At 45.0% G+C, this 16,318-nt stretch overlaps 1 protein-coding gene across 5 annotated transcripts in view; it reads right to left on the bottom strand.

Annotated features, from left to right (window-relative positions):
* The window catches only part of SCAF11 (SR-related CTD associated factor 11), an 867,779-nt gene that overhangs the window by 133,083 nt on the left and 718,378 nt on the right, over positions 1-16,318 (bottom strand). For all 5 annotated transcript variants that reach the window (XR_015295546.1, XM_086919086.1, XM_086919088.1 and 2 more), the window contains exon 13: positions 3,864-4,567. Coding sequence is in view for 4 of the 5 variants with exons in the window: in XM_086919086.1 (XP_086775212.1) it covers positions 3,864-4,567 (704 nt within the window). In the remaining variant the exon portion in view is untranslated. The remainder of the gene's footprint in view (positions 1-3,863; positions 4,568-16,318) is intronic.

Below are 16,318 nucleotides of genomic sequence, written 5' to 3'. Positions count from 1 at the left end.
CTTCTCCCATTTCCCCCTGACTGCCGATAAGTCGACAGTATGGTCCTCTTCGGGGCCTTATATATGTGCAAAACGAGGCCCCTACTAGAGCCTGGGTCCAGCAGCGTTGTCAGCATGTGCGACTCCCGCGGCTTCTCCGGGAATGTGGTATATATCTCATAGATCGTAGGCAAAATGTTTGCGTATTGTAGGAAGTGTCCTACTGGTACACAGATCCAGTCTTGTGCCTCATTGAAGGTCAGAAAGGTTCCTACCGTTTCACATCCCCCCTTGTACCATTTCGAGATGTCCATGGTTGCCTGAATATTCTGAAATCCCTGTAGCCACTGGAGTGGGAGTGCACCGGCGTAGGGTGCCTTGCGGAGCTCCAGTGTGACTGCCTGTTCCCAGGCTTCAGCCACTTGCCGTTCTAAATGTGGGCAGTCCTTGAGGACACTCAAGCCCATCATAAAGAACCCCTGCAGCCGCGACCCATCATTCCGATCTCCCAGTAGTTTTTATTCCACTGTGTTTTCTTCTATGCACCACTGTGCTGTGAACTGCCACAATCTTGCTATGTAGTATAGTCTAAAATCAGGCAGACCAAGGCCCCTACGTCCATGTCCAGTTTAAGCACCTCTAACTTGACTCTGCTCCGTCCCCCATACCTCACCAGTGAGATCAGTAAGCCGTTCAGTGCGTCAAACTTGTACTTCGGAATTCTAAAAAAGGAGTTCTACAGGACATACAGGCAGCATCGCCATTTTTACACGGCCACTCTCCCCATAACAGACAGTGGAAGCTTGTTCCAAAATTTTATTGACGCTTTTAGTCCTGTGAGTACTTTACCCATGTTTAGCTCATATTGAGCATCTGGCTGGTGGGTTACCTGAACGCCTGGGTATCTAAAATGATCACACTTCCAATCCAATCCCACCTCAGAAAGATGTGCAAGGGTTGCTAGCGGGAATAGTATTGATTTCTGACAGTTATTACGGAGGCCAGAAGCCGCACCAAAGGATGCCAATGTCTCCAGGAGCACCGGGATTGCCACTTCTGGCTGTCTAATGTATAGGAGTGTGTCATCCGCATTCAATTAGATCACATGTGTACGACCATCTACTGTTATACCCTATGGAGCCATGTCGCTCAGCAATCTCACCGCTAGGAGTTCCATCGCCAGTGCGAAAAGTAGTAGTGACAGTGGGCACCCCTGTTGTGTGCCTCTTTCAATCTTTAAAGTCTCGGATAAGCTTTTTCGATATCTAGGGCGACAACTCCCCCCCTGAGTTCACTATTGGCCACTGAATGGAGGACATGGGACAACCATCGTATGTTCATGTGTGTTCCACTCCCAGGTATAAACCCGCACTGATCCTCGCGCATGCTTGGGGAGCATGATTATCTGTACCTCCCTCATGGACCACAGCAGACATCCGGCCCTTTTTGCCTCCCATAGGGTTATCAGTAGGCGTAGGAGCAGGACATCTGCATATTTCTGTTCGAATTCTACTGCAATTCCATCCGGGCCTGGTAATTTAGATCGAGCCATACCTCGTAATGCTTCCTGTATTTCCTCCAGCTGGAATGCTGCCTCAATATCATATACTTGTTAGTGTGAGACACATTATTTACAATGTGCAGTGTCTTTTTTTATTGTTATCACTGCCCAGTTTTATTGTTATCGTCTCCTTTGGTTCCTGCTAGATTGGGCGTTTACGCCAAGGAATCAGACAGAAAGCTCACTAGATACCACAGATAAATGGTCAACAAATAAATAAGAAGGTGCGAGTGTGGCACAGCGGGTCTTACTGCACCACCCTCCCCAGAACATGCCCACCAGTCTTTCTGCTACCGGTTTAAAACAATTGGGGGCTGTATATTTTGGGCTTTCTGCCTATTCAGGGGGTTGGAGGGTTTAAAGGGTTAGGCCCACAAAAGTGGGGTAACATTTGGGGATCCCTACAGATTCCGGAACTTTACCTCCTAGAAATGCATGATTTAAGCCAAACTTTGAGGTTTGCAGAGCATTCAGAGTAAGAAATTGTAGTGGGATCGAAGCAAGTCATACCACCCTGGGTGTCTAGTTTTCAGAAATATCTGGGTTGAGGTGGTTTATGTGGGTGGAAGTTGTGCCCAGGCTCAAATACTGCTGCTACACACACCACCAAAATGGGTACATTGTGATGGAAACATTTGATGTTGCCACATTGCGTTTTGGGATATTTCCTGTCGCAGGAGCTAGCCCCACTTACACAAGTGTGGTACTGTTTATATTGGATGAACTGGGGTTACCACTTGCATTGGATGAAGTGTGGTAACCTAGATAGGTGGAACATTTCGTATTATCAATTATACTTAGAAGCCAAAAAATGGGGAGAAGTGTAAGTCTGTATGCAAGCTAACACATTTTAAAAAATGCCATCCGTATCACAAGATAGTACGGGTAATCCCAAATTCAGAGTTGTACAAATAACCACTATCCCTAAACTCCACATCTTGGGCACATTAAAAAAATGCATACATATTCTTGATATGCATTTTTCATTGATTAGATTTTACAACATGAAGTACTCTATGAAAAATCATTATACGCTGCAGCTCATTTGCTTGCTCCGGGTAACCGCATGTTTTTAGACAACTAACCAACAGTATATACCCCTGCAACAAAAAGCGTGGCCAGATTTAACAATATACTGCTTTTTGAAATCGACCATTAGGGCAAAAAAAACCACAAAATAACCTATTTCTATTTTTTACTAAGTTGATTTTACTTAGTTTTTTCAACAATTAGTTTCATTGGGTAAACCATGAGCTATCAGCTCATGGTTTTCCTTTTGGAATTCAGAATTCTTTCTAGTGCTCAGAAACAAATAATATTCTGGGTTCACCCAAGTTACCACCATAAACTGCAATTAGGCTGATACAACAAATAAGAAAAATAGAATACCACTTAGAAAAAAACTATTTGCCTTATTTTGGATATTTTGTCAATTGCCTGCAGGGAATCCCCAAACTCTTTGCACCTAGACTCTCCAACTTGTGTGAAAAGGAGGATGCAAATTTGGACTAGGTACATTTCGTGGAAACAAGTTCTAATGTTTAAGCACAAAGTGCTCCGAACATACGTATAACAAGGCACAACACTGGGGTGCAAAAGCCTCCACAGCTAATGGATGAAATGCAGCCTTCAAAGAAGGCAGAATGTGTTCTAGATTCTTTCTCAGTGCACGAAAAAAAAAACTGCCTATTCTAAGAATCTTAAAAGGAAAGTCCCAGTTTAACACTGTTTTCCAGTTTAAGTGTTGAATGAGTCCCCTCATTTTGTTTGTTTAAAAATATTAAAGCATACCGGCGATGTCAGTCAAACGCACTATATAGCATACTTAATTTGGTTTTGGCAAGTACTGAAATAAAAGAGAAATGTCACCTTATGTTAATATCTGGGAGAGACAGAAATATTCTACTATAACAAACAACAAAAAGAATCCATTATAAAGAAGCTATCATAGGTAAAGGGAGGAGATTAAGAGCAAGAAACTAAACATCAAGTACATAACTCGTAGTGGTCTATATATTAGATATACGCAGGTTTTGGTGTACACACAAAGGCAAGAAAAAAGGAAATTTGCAAGGATGCGCAAGTACATGAGAAGGAAAAGTACCACCATTTCTCAGGTACATGGTAAAATGTTTTCGAAAAGTACAAAACCACCTTCAGAACCTGCTACTAGATGGCATGAAAACCACTGGCCGAGAAGAGTAAAGAGGCAGACGTTAAGCATATAACAAACATTTTCGTAAAAAATACAAATCTCTAACAAATCACAACATTTTAATATTGTTTTTACTAAGATCTAGTAAAGAAGCTAAAGCAAGCTTACCAATAGTTTTTTTCCTTCTGGCTGTGCAGTATTAAAGTTCCCTTGAGTAGGTGGGGGTGGTGGTGGGGGTGGAGGTGGTGGCAAATCCTGAGCCGCAGTGGAAGCAGCAGCAACCTGTAATAGAGGCATCCCTGGAGGGAGTTGCATATGTAGAGGAGGCGGAATGGCATAAGGATTGTGTGGAATATTCATCATGGGAGCATGAACACCAATTGGATATGGGAAGAGGTTCATGGGCTGGGAGGATGCATTAATTTGCTGCTGCTGCTGCATGGGCAGGGGTAATGTATTCATTTGAGGCTGCATGGGCTGGTGGGGTGCATTCAAATGCTGCATGGGCTGGTGTGCTGCATTCATTTGTTGCTGAATGGGTTGAGGTGGAGTGCTCATTTGAGGCTGTACTGACTGATGTGATGCATTCATTTGTGGCTGTGTGGCATGGTGTGGCATATTAATCTGTTGCTGCACAGGATGGTGCGGTGTATTCATTTGTGTCTGTCCTGCATGGTGTGCTGTATTTGTTTGCGGCTGTATGTCCTGATGGGTTGCACTGATCTGAGGCTGCGCATGCTGGTGTGGTGCAGTAATTTGCTGTGGCATAATATTCATTCGGGGCGGTGGTGGAGGTGGTGGTGGTAGCATCTCTAAATGCATTTTTGAACCATCATCTTGCAGGTTTCTTTGTTCTTCGATGTTTGGTTCCACTAAAAAGAGAAATGGTGTGATGAGTATGCATGAAAATACGTTTTAAACATCAATATCTTACACAAAAATATAGGACATTGTTTTCCCCCAAACTGCAGCCAACACAAATGTCATAAGATTTAGGGCTTGAGACAAACATTCACCCAAAGACGCCTAATGCACACACAGTCGTTTAATGAATCATTAAATATGCAGGTTTTCATCTAGGTTTGTTGGCTTAATTTAACGGATATGCGATCAACTGACCTCCTGCATAAAGTGAAACCAAATAGTTACTAACTCTTAAGCATTCATCTCCACCTTAGTTTGTTTCATTTATACCGCACATTACTAGTCATGGTTTACTTCTTCTTAAAGAGCAAGTTACATTTATCTGAACAATGGATACTTCAAAGTGTACATTTTTACTCCCCCCCCACAGTTTCCATGCAGTTGCTATCCGTCTTTTTAACAAGACGTATGCCAGATCAAGGAATCCTGCTGAATAATAATTTTTTTTTCCGCAGGCACATGAGGGGTTCCAGGGTACGTGGTTTATTTAGTAGATCAGCTAGCTGCAGTTGATGCTTGCCAATACGTTGCTATTTTGGGGCACTACCACAGCAGATGGTAGAAGTCCGCCTTGGCACACGGGGAAACCTCTGTGGCACACTCGAGAGCAGACGACCAATACAACTAGTCCTGAGATATTGCTGAAGGCAACTGAACTGGGTAAACTCAAACCCCATATTCCTCGGCACCCTTTTCTAACAGAGAGATAGTCAATTAATGCATACTTAATTTTAAGCTTGTAATACAGTTATACAAGGTAGTAAGGTGAGATTTTTTTTACCCGTAATTAGTATTCATTGTGGGCATTTATTACGTTAGTTACAGCTAGCTTAGTCCAAGGAACAAAAGTATATTTTATATGATAAAAATCCTTCATGCCGAGGCTGCACTGGGATTGAGATGCTACCCATTAAAGCTGCACAGCCACCAGCCAAACTCTGCAGTCCTACTTTTTTAGTGCGCACTGCACACGCAGCGAGAGACCTCTTAAAGGTGGTTTCAAAACGGACCTAGGAATCACACACGCTTGTGCGTGTGCTTTTCCTTTTGGCTCACGCTATTGGCCTTAGCGTGCGTCTTTTTATCAAAGGCAGCACGCAATTGGCCAAAGGCGGGCGCATTGCTACTCCCATGGCCTATTGGTGTCTGTTACCCGCAACACTGCCATGTGGTTTCAGTCATCGTGCCCAGACACGGGCACGATAATTGAAGCCACATGTCTCGCTGTGGCGCGCGCGCACCACTCGCGGCCTTGTTCTTTTTTGGATCTATTTCACACGGAATCAACTAAATGAAAGAAAGAAAGAGAGGTGGGCTGCTCGCGCACACCACTCGCAGGCTTGTTTCCATTTGTCTCTGAAGGGTGTGAGTGTTTCACTTATGAAATGCGTGTCCAAGTGTACATTTTGTTTCCTTGGACTGGTCATTAGCTGCCATTTTTCTATTTGATCTAGTGCCGATCATGACATCACATCTTACTTGCTAGACCACTAATGACCGCCCACAGCTACCAATGGGGAGTCGGGGAAGGTAAAAGTCCTGTTTATATATTGCAGGCCTAGTATCCAGAACTCTCTGGGCTGGCAGAAATAGTAATGCATAAGAAGCTGCCACAAAAAAAAAATGACATGCAGAAATTATCGCAGAATCGGTAACAAGGTAATTTCTCTATTTGTGAAAACAAAATTCGTCAATATTTTAGGGGCCCTTGGAGCCGGGCCTGATTCATAGGGAGCCTCGCAAAATGGGGAGGAGGGTCTGCGCTCTCGGGGCCTAATCTCCGCTATGAGAATTCTCATTTCCACAATTTAGGCCGAGAACACAGACTTTCCCCAACTGAATCAGGCCCATTGTGTGCAATCAAAAAATCCCTGGAACTCTTGGCCGCTGTACTTATAAAGTCAGAGCATGTAAAACATTTGTCTGCGCACTGGCAGCATTTCAAAATGTGAGACGTTTGAGGGAGATGAAAGGTGCTGTAAATCAGACCGCGTTGTTACAGGCTGAAGAGAAAGTGGCGGTGACCACACTTGGTACCCTCTGCGCACTTTATCTACGTAATACAGGAAAAAAACGCTGAGCGAAGGAAGATGACGCAGAGGACAAACGGGATGACGCAAGAGGCTGCTAGTCTCACTAACCAAACTTTTCTGTTTAGAAATTAAACTATTGAGTGAAGAATACTGAAATCCTAATGCGTTGCACCCCTTTATGTACTGAGAATGACATTCTTGTATTCCAAGGTCAACTGGGGGCAGGTGACAGCGTGATGCGGTGACCAGGCAGAACGGTGATGGATCAAACCCAGATCTTTTGACTGGGTGTATTTGATGGATTCAGATGCTCCGTCCATCACCACCCCCTTTCGTACCGCTTTTGGCCGCCATAAGTGTGGCAGGGTATGCTCAGACGTGAGTCCCTTGCTCACTTTGCCACTGGATTCAAGCAAGCCGGGCTGAAGACGGCTGGAATGCCAGAAACCGGTCCTCGGAAGCTTGTTTCAGGTCCACGGAAGACATGGCTTGGCAGTTCGGGCAGGACTGTTCCCATGAGGCACAGGGTCAGACTGATTTGCATATAGCCATGTCTAAACTGGGGTGGCAGAGTGGGCTAAAGAACGGCGATGGATTAAACCCAGATCTTTTGACTGGGTGTGAGTGTTTGATTGATTCAGATGCTCTGTCCATCACCACCCCCTTTTGTACAGGCTGACTGCCGGGCATACTGCAGTTTTCAACGATGGTTAGTAATTGGGGAATGGAAGAAATATTTATTTATTTATAAAGTTTTATATAGCGCGAACTTGATCCCGAAGGATATCAGAGCGCTTTACAATTTGAGGCAAAGGTAACAAATCAGAACATTAGTCGAGCATGGGGAATCTAATGGGCATTGAATTTGTTTCCCATCAACAACAAGAACGCTGGACTCATTCCCTCCTCTAAACTGGCTTAGCTGAAATAATTTTCATAAGCGTCTATTTGCATTTTCCACAGCCAGTGCGCTGCGAGAACTTCTAAGATGTCAAGATTGTGTTATTTCTGTAAATGGTGCAGGAAATTCTAAGTTGGGAGAGGATGTGGCCTTACGGCTAGAGATGCAGACTTTAAAGCTGGGGAACAACCAGGTTCGAGCCTGGCGTCTGCTCAACATCCTGTGATTCTGGGCAATCACTTTATCGTCCCGTGCCTAACAAAATGAATGTGTTATTGTGTAACGTGACTGGTGTAATGTAGAGCGCTCCAATACTTTCGAGTCGAGTTCGTGCTATATAATAAGGCACAAAAAAAAAAGTCTGGAATCAAACACAACTGCAGCAGATACATGTTTACTTCTGTTTTGACGTAGTTAGACCAGAGCAATGTGTGCCTTAATTAGATAAAGTTGTGTGTGAGCATGGCTGAATCGAGTTACCTGTTTGGGCTGCTGATTTCTAGACGGGGCTACTCTTGTGACCGGAAACAGTCCAGTTTAGCCAGGACTTGGCCAACCCTCTGGCTCAGTGACCAACACTACTTTGGCTCCACTGCTAACATTACAGCCACCCGCACAGAGTCAAACACAGACTCTCCTGGCCCTGCAGCCAGAAATGCATGTGCAGTGTGTCAATATCCGGAAAATGACCGATGGGAAGTACGCTGTGGCATCCAAGGTGTGGTTGTAAAGACCGACTGCATCAAAAGAAGAAAGGGAGAAAGCAGAACCACAGCAGCAAAGTCTGGCTAAGGTAAGCAGGACGACAAGGCAACAGCAGCAAATAGACGAGGAGTTGCAAGCGAGAGTAAAGTGAAATGGAAGAGAGACTGACGTAGGAATCATCCTTCAAGAAGAGAAAGAGGAGTGAGTTATTCTGGACAGAATCCGCGTGCAAGCCCAGAAGCACTCAATAGCCAACAGGTCAGGGCCTCACCAGCACTCCCAACCGATGCAACACCAGTCCATTTGTGAAACAAGGGAAGATAGGAGTAGGACAAGGGTGGTCTGTGGCTTCTGTGGAAACCTAGGGTAGGAAATATGTGTCAAAACTATGCATGAAGCAGAACGCGACTTGGGTAACGAGTGATGGGCTGGAACACAATCACTCACAGGTTCGGATTTCTATGGATTCTCCCTGGAGGGGGGTAGATAGGATCCGAGTTTTGGATAAATTAGGGTGACCAGAATTTTAAAGCAAAAAACAGGGACATTTCCCAACATGCATTTGAAATGCAATAATTTTCGCATTTACGAGTTTATGCTATTGGCATGGTTAAATGCCTTTTTTAGGTTTTAAAAGTCAACACATAAATAAAAGGCATTGTCGTTTACAATGCCAATAGCGCAAACTCTCGTAAATGCAAGACCTATTGCATTGCAAATGCTTTTTTTTTTTAACTGGCACATGCTCTCAGAGTATGACATCGGCACCCTATGAGGGTCCGGGACGATGCACCCAGTTTCGTGACACTAGGTGTCTACTAGAGAAGAAATGGATCAGGCAAACAGCAACCCAATTAGGAACGCAAAGATTAAAAATAAGCACAAGCTGAACTATAAAAAAGTATGTTGCAACCCTTTCAGGAACCTCTTGTCATGAGCAGCATAAAAAGGCTACGCAAGTTGCTAAGTGGCCTGTTATTTTCTATATTCAAAGACTTCGGGATAGACGGTTTTCAAATTACATAAGACTGAGATGTCTGCCATCAGAATATGCAATGAGTTAAGTAACAACTATTTAGTAAATAATACTCATCAGAAGATTTTTTTTTGTAGATGGATGCCTTGCTCCCAATATGATTTGAAGGGCCTTCAATAAAGTTCTCTTCTAGAGTTTCTTGCATTTGGTTTCAGAGTTAGTAGGCATAGATTACGTACTAAAGGATTCTGCTAAAAAAAGATTGTCATTTGGTTGAAGAAGCCAAGGTGGCTCCATACTGTGAATCAGACGGTCTGGGTGCCAGGGAATTTGGGACCAGTTTGGAGTGATCACAATAACATGGGCGGCATGCAGCTTAAGCATCTGAATTACCTTCGCTATCCCAGTAATGAGACAGAACAAGATATGAAAACTGAACGGGTATGCCCTGCACAGAGCACCACTCACAGTAAAAAGTCCACAGAGAAGAGATGGCATGGAGTTCAAAAATAGAAAACAACACAGGGTCGTGGCTCTGACCCAGTAAGGCTAAGCCCTATGTAATTAAAGAACACCACTATTGCCAGTACTGGACTAGACTTTCCGTCTTCTTAGAAAAGGCCTTTATGAATGAAACATACCGGTCCGTTTTATAAATTACGTCACTAGTTTATTTATTTCACTAATGAAAAAGTTCTTTTAAATAATTTTTTTCATGTTACAATAAGTTTTTTTTGTGCATATATAAACAGATAGAAAAACAATACAATTAATAACCCCGCAATTGGGGGTTCGAAACGAGTCGACCTGACCGGACCCTTTGTCGATTTGAATAAACAGACGATTATTGTGTTGCAAATAAGGATTTATGTCCAAATGACAGTATTGACGGAGTAGGACTCTAATATCAGGAATTTATTAATGTTCATGTTTATATGTACAAAGTATTTGTGTTTTTTGACATAGGGTCACTTAAAAGTCTGTTGTAAATAGTGTGTTTTTGTATGAATGAGGTATGTATGATTTGGCCACTGTATGAGGGGGATGTGAGTCAATTTTGTAATGATATTGTATATTGAAAAAAGTTTTGGAAATAGAAATTAAGCAGCTATAGCTTTATTTAGATGAAGAAACTATAACTCATGCCCTAAGGCAAGTATAACTCGTGCCCCTGCCATGCACAGTTTACTTATCAATAATTTTATTGCAAATGTTGTAGTGATATTATCAATGATGTCACAGAAGATGTCAGGACTGATAGGGCGCGAGTTATAGTTACCTTCTAGCACAAATTATAATTTCTTCAGATAAGTATAACTAACTGCTGAATTTCTATGGTTCTGTGCATGTAAAATCTGAAACTAACTCTAAAGTCCCTGTAACGTTTGTTCTTTTCAGTGAATTTCTAGTTTATTTTTTTTAAACTTTAATATTTATTTACCTTACGTTAATCCAGCCACATGCAGGCAACCCAGGAGGGGGGCATGCATCCACCGCACTCCAGGCCGATTATAGTCTGAACCCCATCTCCTGAGGCCATTCGTATAGTAAATAGGAGGAGGGCACGCAGCCACCTTCCCTGGGCCAATTAAGACCATGGGGAACCCATCTCTGGTGTCACAAATGGGGTGGGGGAAGGGGGGGGGGGGGGGGGGGGAGACTTGTGGCTATCCCCAGGCCAATTTGGCTCCGGGACCCTATCCCCCGGGGCTCTGTACCTTTTTTTAATTGGGAGGGAGCAAACAGCCCCCTCCCTGTGGGCCAAAATCAGTCCTGGGAGCCCCAAAAATAGGGGGAGGGAACTGTGCGCCCTCCCCTCTCTTCCAAGGGACGATTTCAGCCCGGGCCCTGCTGGTCATGGGTGGGCGCCTTGGACAACCCTAGAAGCCCTCACGGTACCAGCCAGCTACCCACCTCCAGTGGGAGCCAGCATTGCTCCCACATACAGGGAGCAGTAAAAAATGCTGCTCCCTGCATGCAGGAGCAACTTTTTTATTTGTTTCCCTGCCCATTTCACAACATGAGTTACATGTCCCTGATGTTTGGTATGGGAATAAATTTGTACAAAGGAAGGTGTTCTTCTGGGATAGCTTCCACTTTGTGAAAGGTGTCGACAGTCGTGGGGGAAGCGGTCAGTGGTTGAGAAAACCAGTGGACCAAGCCTGCTCTCTCCAATGTTTTTCCAAATGGGGAACTTTTTTTTTTTATCAACACGGTTTCCTGTAGCCTTTTTAATGCAGTGGGCGAACTGTTAATGCCCAGGGCATTACCTTTGAAGTGTGGTGGACGTTGGAGAAAACTGGCTATTTGTGTAGTGTACCAACTGTAGGGGTACACCATGCTAATAGTCCAGAAGGCCCTTATATGGTGTACAGGGGCTTACTTTAATACTTCCAAGTGCTCTTCGAGTGATAGCGTGGGCTTGCAGATTAGGCTTATTAGAGGGGAGTGTTGAGCATTTGTTGTACACAAAGGTTCAATAAATAAGACACTCTCAAGAAAACATTCAATACCAATTTAGAAAAATAACTGATTTTTATATAATTTTAGATACCAAGATCATAGTGATCGGGTAAATACTTTTGGGGATAGGATTTTTTCAGGGAAACAATAAAATGCTCAAATAACATTTTTTGAATGAGTTAATGTTATCCTATGGTAGATACATTCACTGCATAGAAACACTTGCAAATGTTTTACAGGGTTCTTCTCCTAGACTTCAGGGCCAAGGTCCAAGAAACCGCCAGCAGTTTGGTTTTACCTGGCATTGGGTGTCTAGGTGCAGAGGTGCTTGTCATGTTGGTGGCATTGAGCGCTACGTGGTAAAGTCAATGGATAAGTACCTGCAGAAAGAAAGATTGCAAGTGATAATTGGGTGACTAGTCAGGCAGAACCCAAAAAGGGTCTCTGGAGAATGAAGACCCAGTCGGTTGATGTTGACCCGGGCTGAGGGGCTTGGGTGCAGTGATGTTTTGTCCAGTGGGTTGCTGAAGTCAGAGGTTCTCACTTGGTTTTGGTTATTTGAAGAGAAGGAGAAAACAAGACTACAGGGCGACTATCAGCGATGAAGGGAGATCCGGATGTCTCTCATCGGTAGATTGGTGGTGGAGTCGGTGGTGTCTGGGCTGGCACACAACAAGCTTTCATGCCTGCAAGGTCTCTGGTACCCTGGGTAATGGTGCAGGGAGACTTTGGGAAGGCTCAGCGTCTCGAGACTTGATGAAGCGACGGGACTGGACTTACGACGACCTCCTCCTGGTGAGTTGCTCCTTCGGTGGAACCAACGGTCAGCAAAACAGTGAACCGGACAGATGCGGTCAGTGCCTGCAGGTGCAGGGAGAAGGCTCATCCACCTCAACGCAGGGGCTGTTTGGTTGTCAAAGTACTGGACAGTATTCCAAGGATTTGGGGAGGCTGTTTCGCAGCAGGACCAGTCGTTTCTTGCAATTGTGGGAGAGCAGCAAAGCAGGTTATGGTGTCAATTTAGGGGCCGGTCTACAGTTCTTGAATTATTGGCTCTTCTTTGTCTGTTGTCCTTCTTCTGTTCCCAGGTAGACAAATGTGAGTTTCTGATGTAAGGGGGCCACCTAAATACTGAATGTAGGGAGTTTAAGGTGTGTATAAGGTAATAGCAAATGTTCTACCTAACACCGGGGGGACTACGCCCCCTATATGACCACTTCCTGGGGAGAGTGGGCATAAAACTGATCCAGAGTTCCTAGTTTCACCAAAAACAAGAGTGTGAAACCCTTCTTGGAGTATCCACTTCAGGTGGCCCACCTCAGGGGTGTGCCTAGCCTGATAGTGCTACATGTCTACTAACTAGCTCATTTTCCCACCTGCTCTGGTGGCGCCTGGGCAGGGGGTGGTATTCTCCAGGTCTGGAGAAAGCTGGAGTCTCATACCAAAGGCAGCAGAGGCTTTGAAGCCTCTGGGCTTGGTATGCTAATTCAAAGCCATCCTGCTGGAGAAGGTGTGATCATCTTCCTCCGGAGCAGGCACTGTTCCTGACTTCTGAGTGAGTAGGCTATCCTGAGCAGGGGGTCAGAAACTCGTCTTTGATGGAAGCTTGAGTCCAGTCAGCCAGCACACTATAAGACTGGTAGGTTTTAAGGGGTACCTATAAGGTGGCCTCTGGGTGCATGTCATAATTCAAACACTGGCACTTGTGTGGATTTATTAACCACATCGCTGCTGTGGTTATTTTTCCCCTGTGCTGGAAAGTGTCATTTTGCTTCATTCATGACGAGCTCAGCTCGTCATCAGCACAGCTCCACTGTGTCTCATGACGAGCTGAGCTCGTCATGAGCATGGAAGGGGTTAAGACAAAGCATTTGATACCAAACGCCAAAGCTTTCAGTGTAGCCATCATGTAGATGGGTCACTCATTTTAAAAATAAAATAAAACCTTTTATTGGATTTTGTATATTTCATATAGGGTGTACACCTTACAACACCTGTGATTGTTGTTTAGCATTCAGTACATACATTACCATTAACCAATATTGACAGAGTGATTATTTGTCTCAGTGCGGGTACCAACTGTGGAAATGTAGGACTGTTTAATGCGAGTGGGTTTCGTGTTAAACTGCTTAATTCTTGGGTCCGAGTGGTGCACCCCACCTGTTCTTATGTTTAGCTGGAAGATATCCATTTGTACTACCAAACCGGGGAGGAGATAACTTGGGAAAATGGGGATAGGAGTAAGAGCATTGGTCTATGCTCAACTTCAAGTGGTGCTCTTTCACCGGGACAAATGCGGTAGTCCTGTGGGGGTGAGGGGAAGGGGGAGAAGGGCTCTCTGGTGTTACCTGTGCGGTTCAGGGCATTACGGGGCTGGTCACCAACGGAGAAGCAGTTGGGGTTTCTACGGGGTTCTCTAATACTTGCATGAAGCTGTTCAAGAACAGTGTCCACTCCATGGATATGGGGCGCCGTCATGTTCCACGTGCCTCCTCTAGCCTGACCGCATCCTCTCCAGCAACGCCCCATTTCTTAACAGTCCCCTCCATACCGCTATCAGGGGACCGTCCGGTGATCACCGGAGTAATGTGACGCATCGCTTTGCTAGGAGTAGGGCTAGGATCGCGAAACGAGTTTCCACCTTTTTCTGCTTGTGTCGCTTAAACATCCCCAGGCCCCCAGCCTCCCATGTGGCAAGGCCCGTTAGGCATATGGCTGTCATTTTTTTTTTTTTTTAAGACCAACGGTCCCAAACTTTATTTAGTTTCACAGATAAGCCAGTAGTTATTCATACAATGTCATAACAATGAAGTATTGCCACAAACGGTACTCAGCAAATAGCACATGTTGACATGTCAGTTATACATGAGTGAAAATAAACAGTAGCTGGTGGAAGTGCATTAGTCCATAAGTGACGGTGCCAGGAAATGTCTCATGTTGCAGTGCTCGCAGTTCGTGGGCATATGGCCGTCATTATCGTAGTGTGTACTCCTGCCCAGTAGGGCTGTAATGTGGGACAAGCCCACAACATATGGATAAATGTGGCACTGAGTGCATGGCAGCATGGGCAGTCAAACTATCGCAGGGATCAAGCGTTTGAGTCGCTCCAGTGTGAGATACGCCTATTGGGGTCTATTCTGACTGCGGAGCCAGAATGTGTCGGCGTGCCCAAATCTGAGGCACATGCTTTACAGAACTCCTAGTTGGGCAGGGTGGCTCAGGCTACCGAAAAACTGGGGAGGTGTGGTTGGCTCAGGCTCCACTGTGGAACCAGGCCTTGAATATCGACGCTCTCCTGACAGACGGGGAGAATTCGAAGACCTCTTTGACGACGACTTTTTGTGCCTCGACTCACCCGAGGATATGGAACTGGCCGACAACCTCGGTCTCCACAAGCGCGTCAGGGACTTTCCTCTCGAAGGGGACCTCAATTTAGGCGGAATAGAATGCCAAGCTGCCATAAGCTTTAGGGATTGCTCCCTCAAAGACTTTGGGTTCGTGGCATGGCAATCGAAGCACGTCTGTGTCGTGGTCGTGCGCCAGCCATCACAGGCAGGCAAGGTGTGGCCCAGTCACCAACATTGGCTGATGGCAGGCTCTGCAGAGCTTGAATCCGTATTCCTAGATGATATCTTCCGCACATACTAGGTGGAAAAACACTGGATATGTCGAAAAAATCGAGTCAAACATCAACTGAGGGGTAGCTCTTCTCTGGATCAGCACTGGCTGGCACAGAAAGAAAAGAAATGACATCAGTGAGCCTAGGTGGGCCCTATATAGGTACTGCAACGTCACTTAATCTTGGACAACGCAAACGACGCACATGGAGCAGATTGATGCCACCTACTGGCACGCAGGGGTTTAGCAGGGCCCAAGAGCTCTGGGCGGCAGACTGGTGGCTGCCAGAACTTGGACCTGCCCTGTTGTCCAAATATATGGTGAAGAATCTTGGGGTAAAAACTGACCACACATTACCTATAAAAGATTAAGTAAACTTTCTCCTGTGTTTTTCAACCTTGAAGCTCCTTAAGAAAGCCTCCTCGTGGCTGCCTTTCTTATCGGGGAAAAGCCTGGTTCAAGCGCTCAGTCAGCAGGTTGGATTATGGGAATGCCTTACTGGTAGCCACCAATAACTCTCTTGACTCAGGTGCACGTGGTGCAGAACACTGTGGCCGTATTATTTGTAATCTAGCTCCACGGTCTCCATCTGCGACCATCTTGGAAAACTACACTGGCTGTCTTTTTAGGAAACATACTGTTTTCAAACTTTCTGCCTGACCCACAAGGCTTTCCACATGGCTCAGCCAGCCCTCTTACATTCCAGGCTCAGACACTATCAGCAGTCTAGACAGCTTAGGCCATCTAATAAGGCCCTTCTCCATCCTCTGCATATTCGTATTGCCAGATATGGAGGCAGATCTTTTTCTTAACCCCTTCGATGCTCATGACGAGCTCAGCTCGTCATGAGGCACGGTGCTCGTGTGCTCATGACGAGCTGAGCATACAATGAGGTCTTGCGCTGTTTTTTATATATAGCATGGGAACCACCAGAATAAATTGATCTCCGGTACCTCGTGCTATATTTTAATTCACCTCCCTACACTATCCATTCTTTTCCTGG

The sequence above is a fragment of the Lissotriton vulgaris genome, chromosome 1_1 (assembly GCF_964263255.1).
Source record: "Lissotriton vulgaris chromosome 1_1, aLisVul1.2, whole genome shotgun sequence".
NCBI lineage: Eukaryota > Metazoa > Chordata > Amphibia > Caudata > Salamandridae > Lissotriton > Lissotriton vulgaris.
The sequence above is the reverse complement of the archived record's forward strand: the minus strand, read 5'-3'. Positions and strand labels throughout refer to the sequence as shown.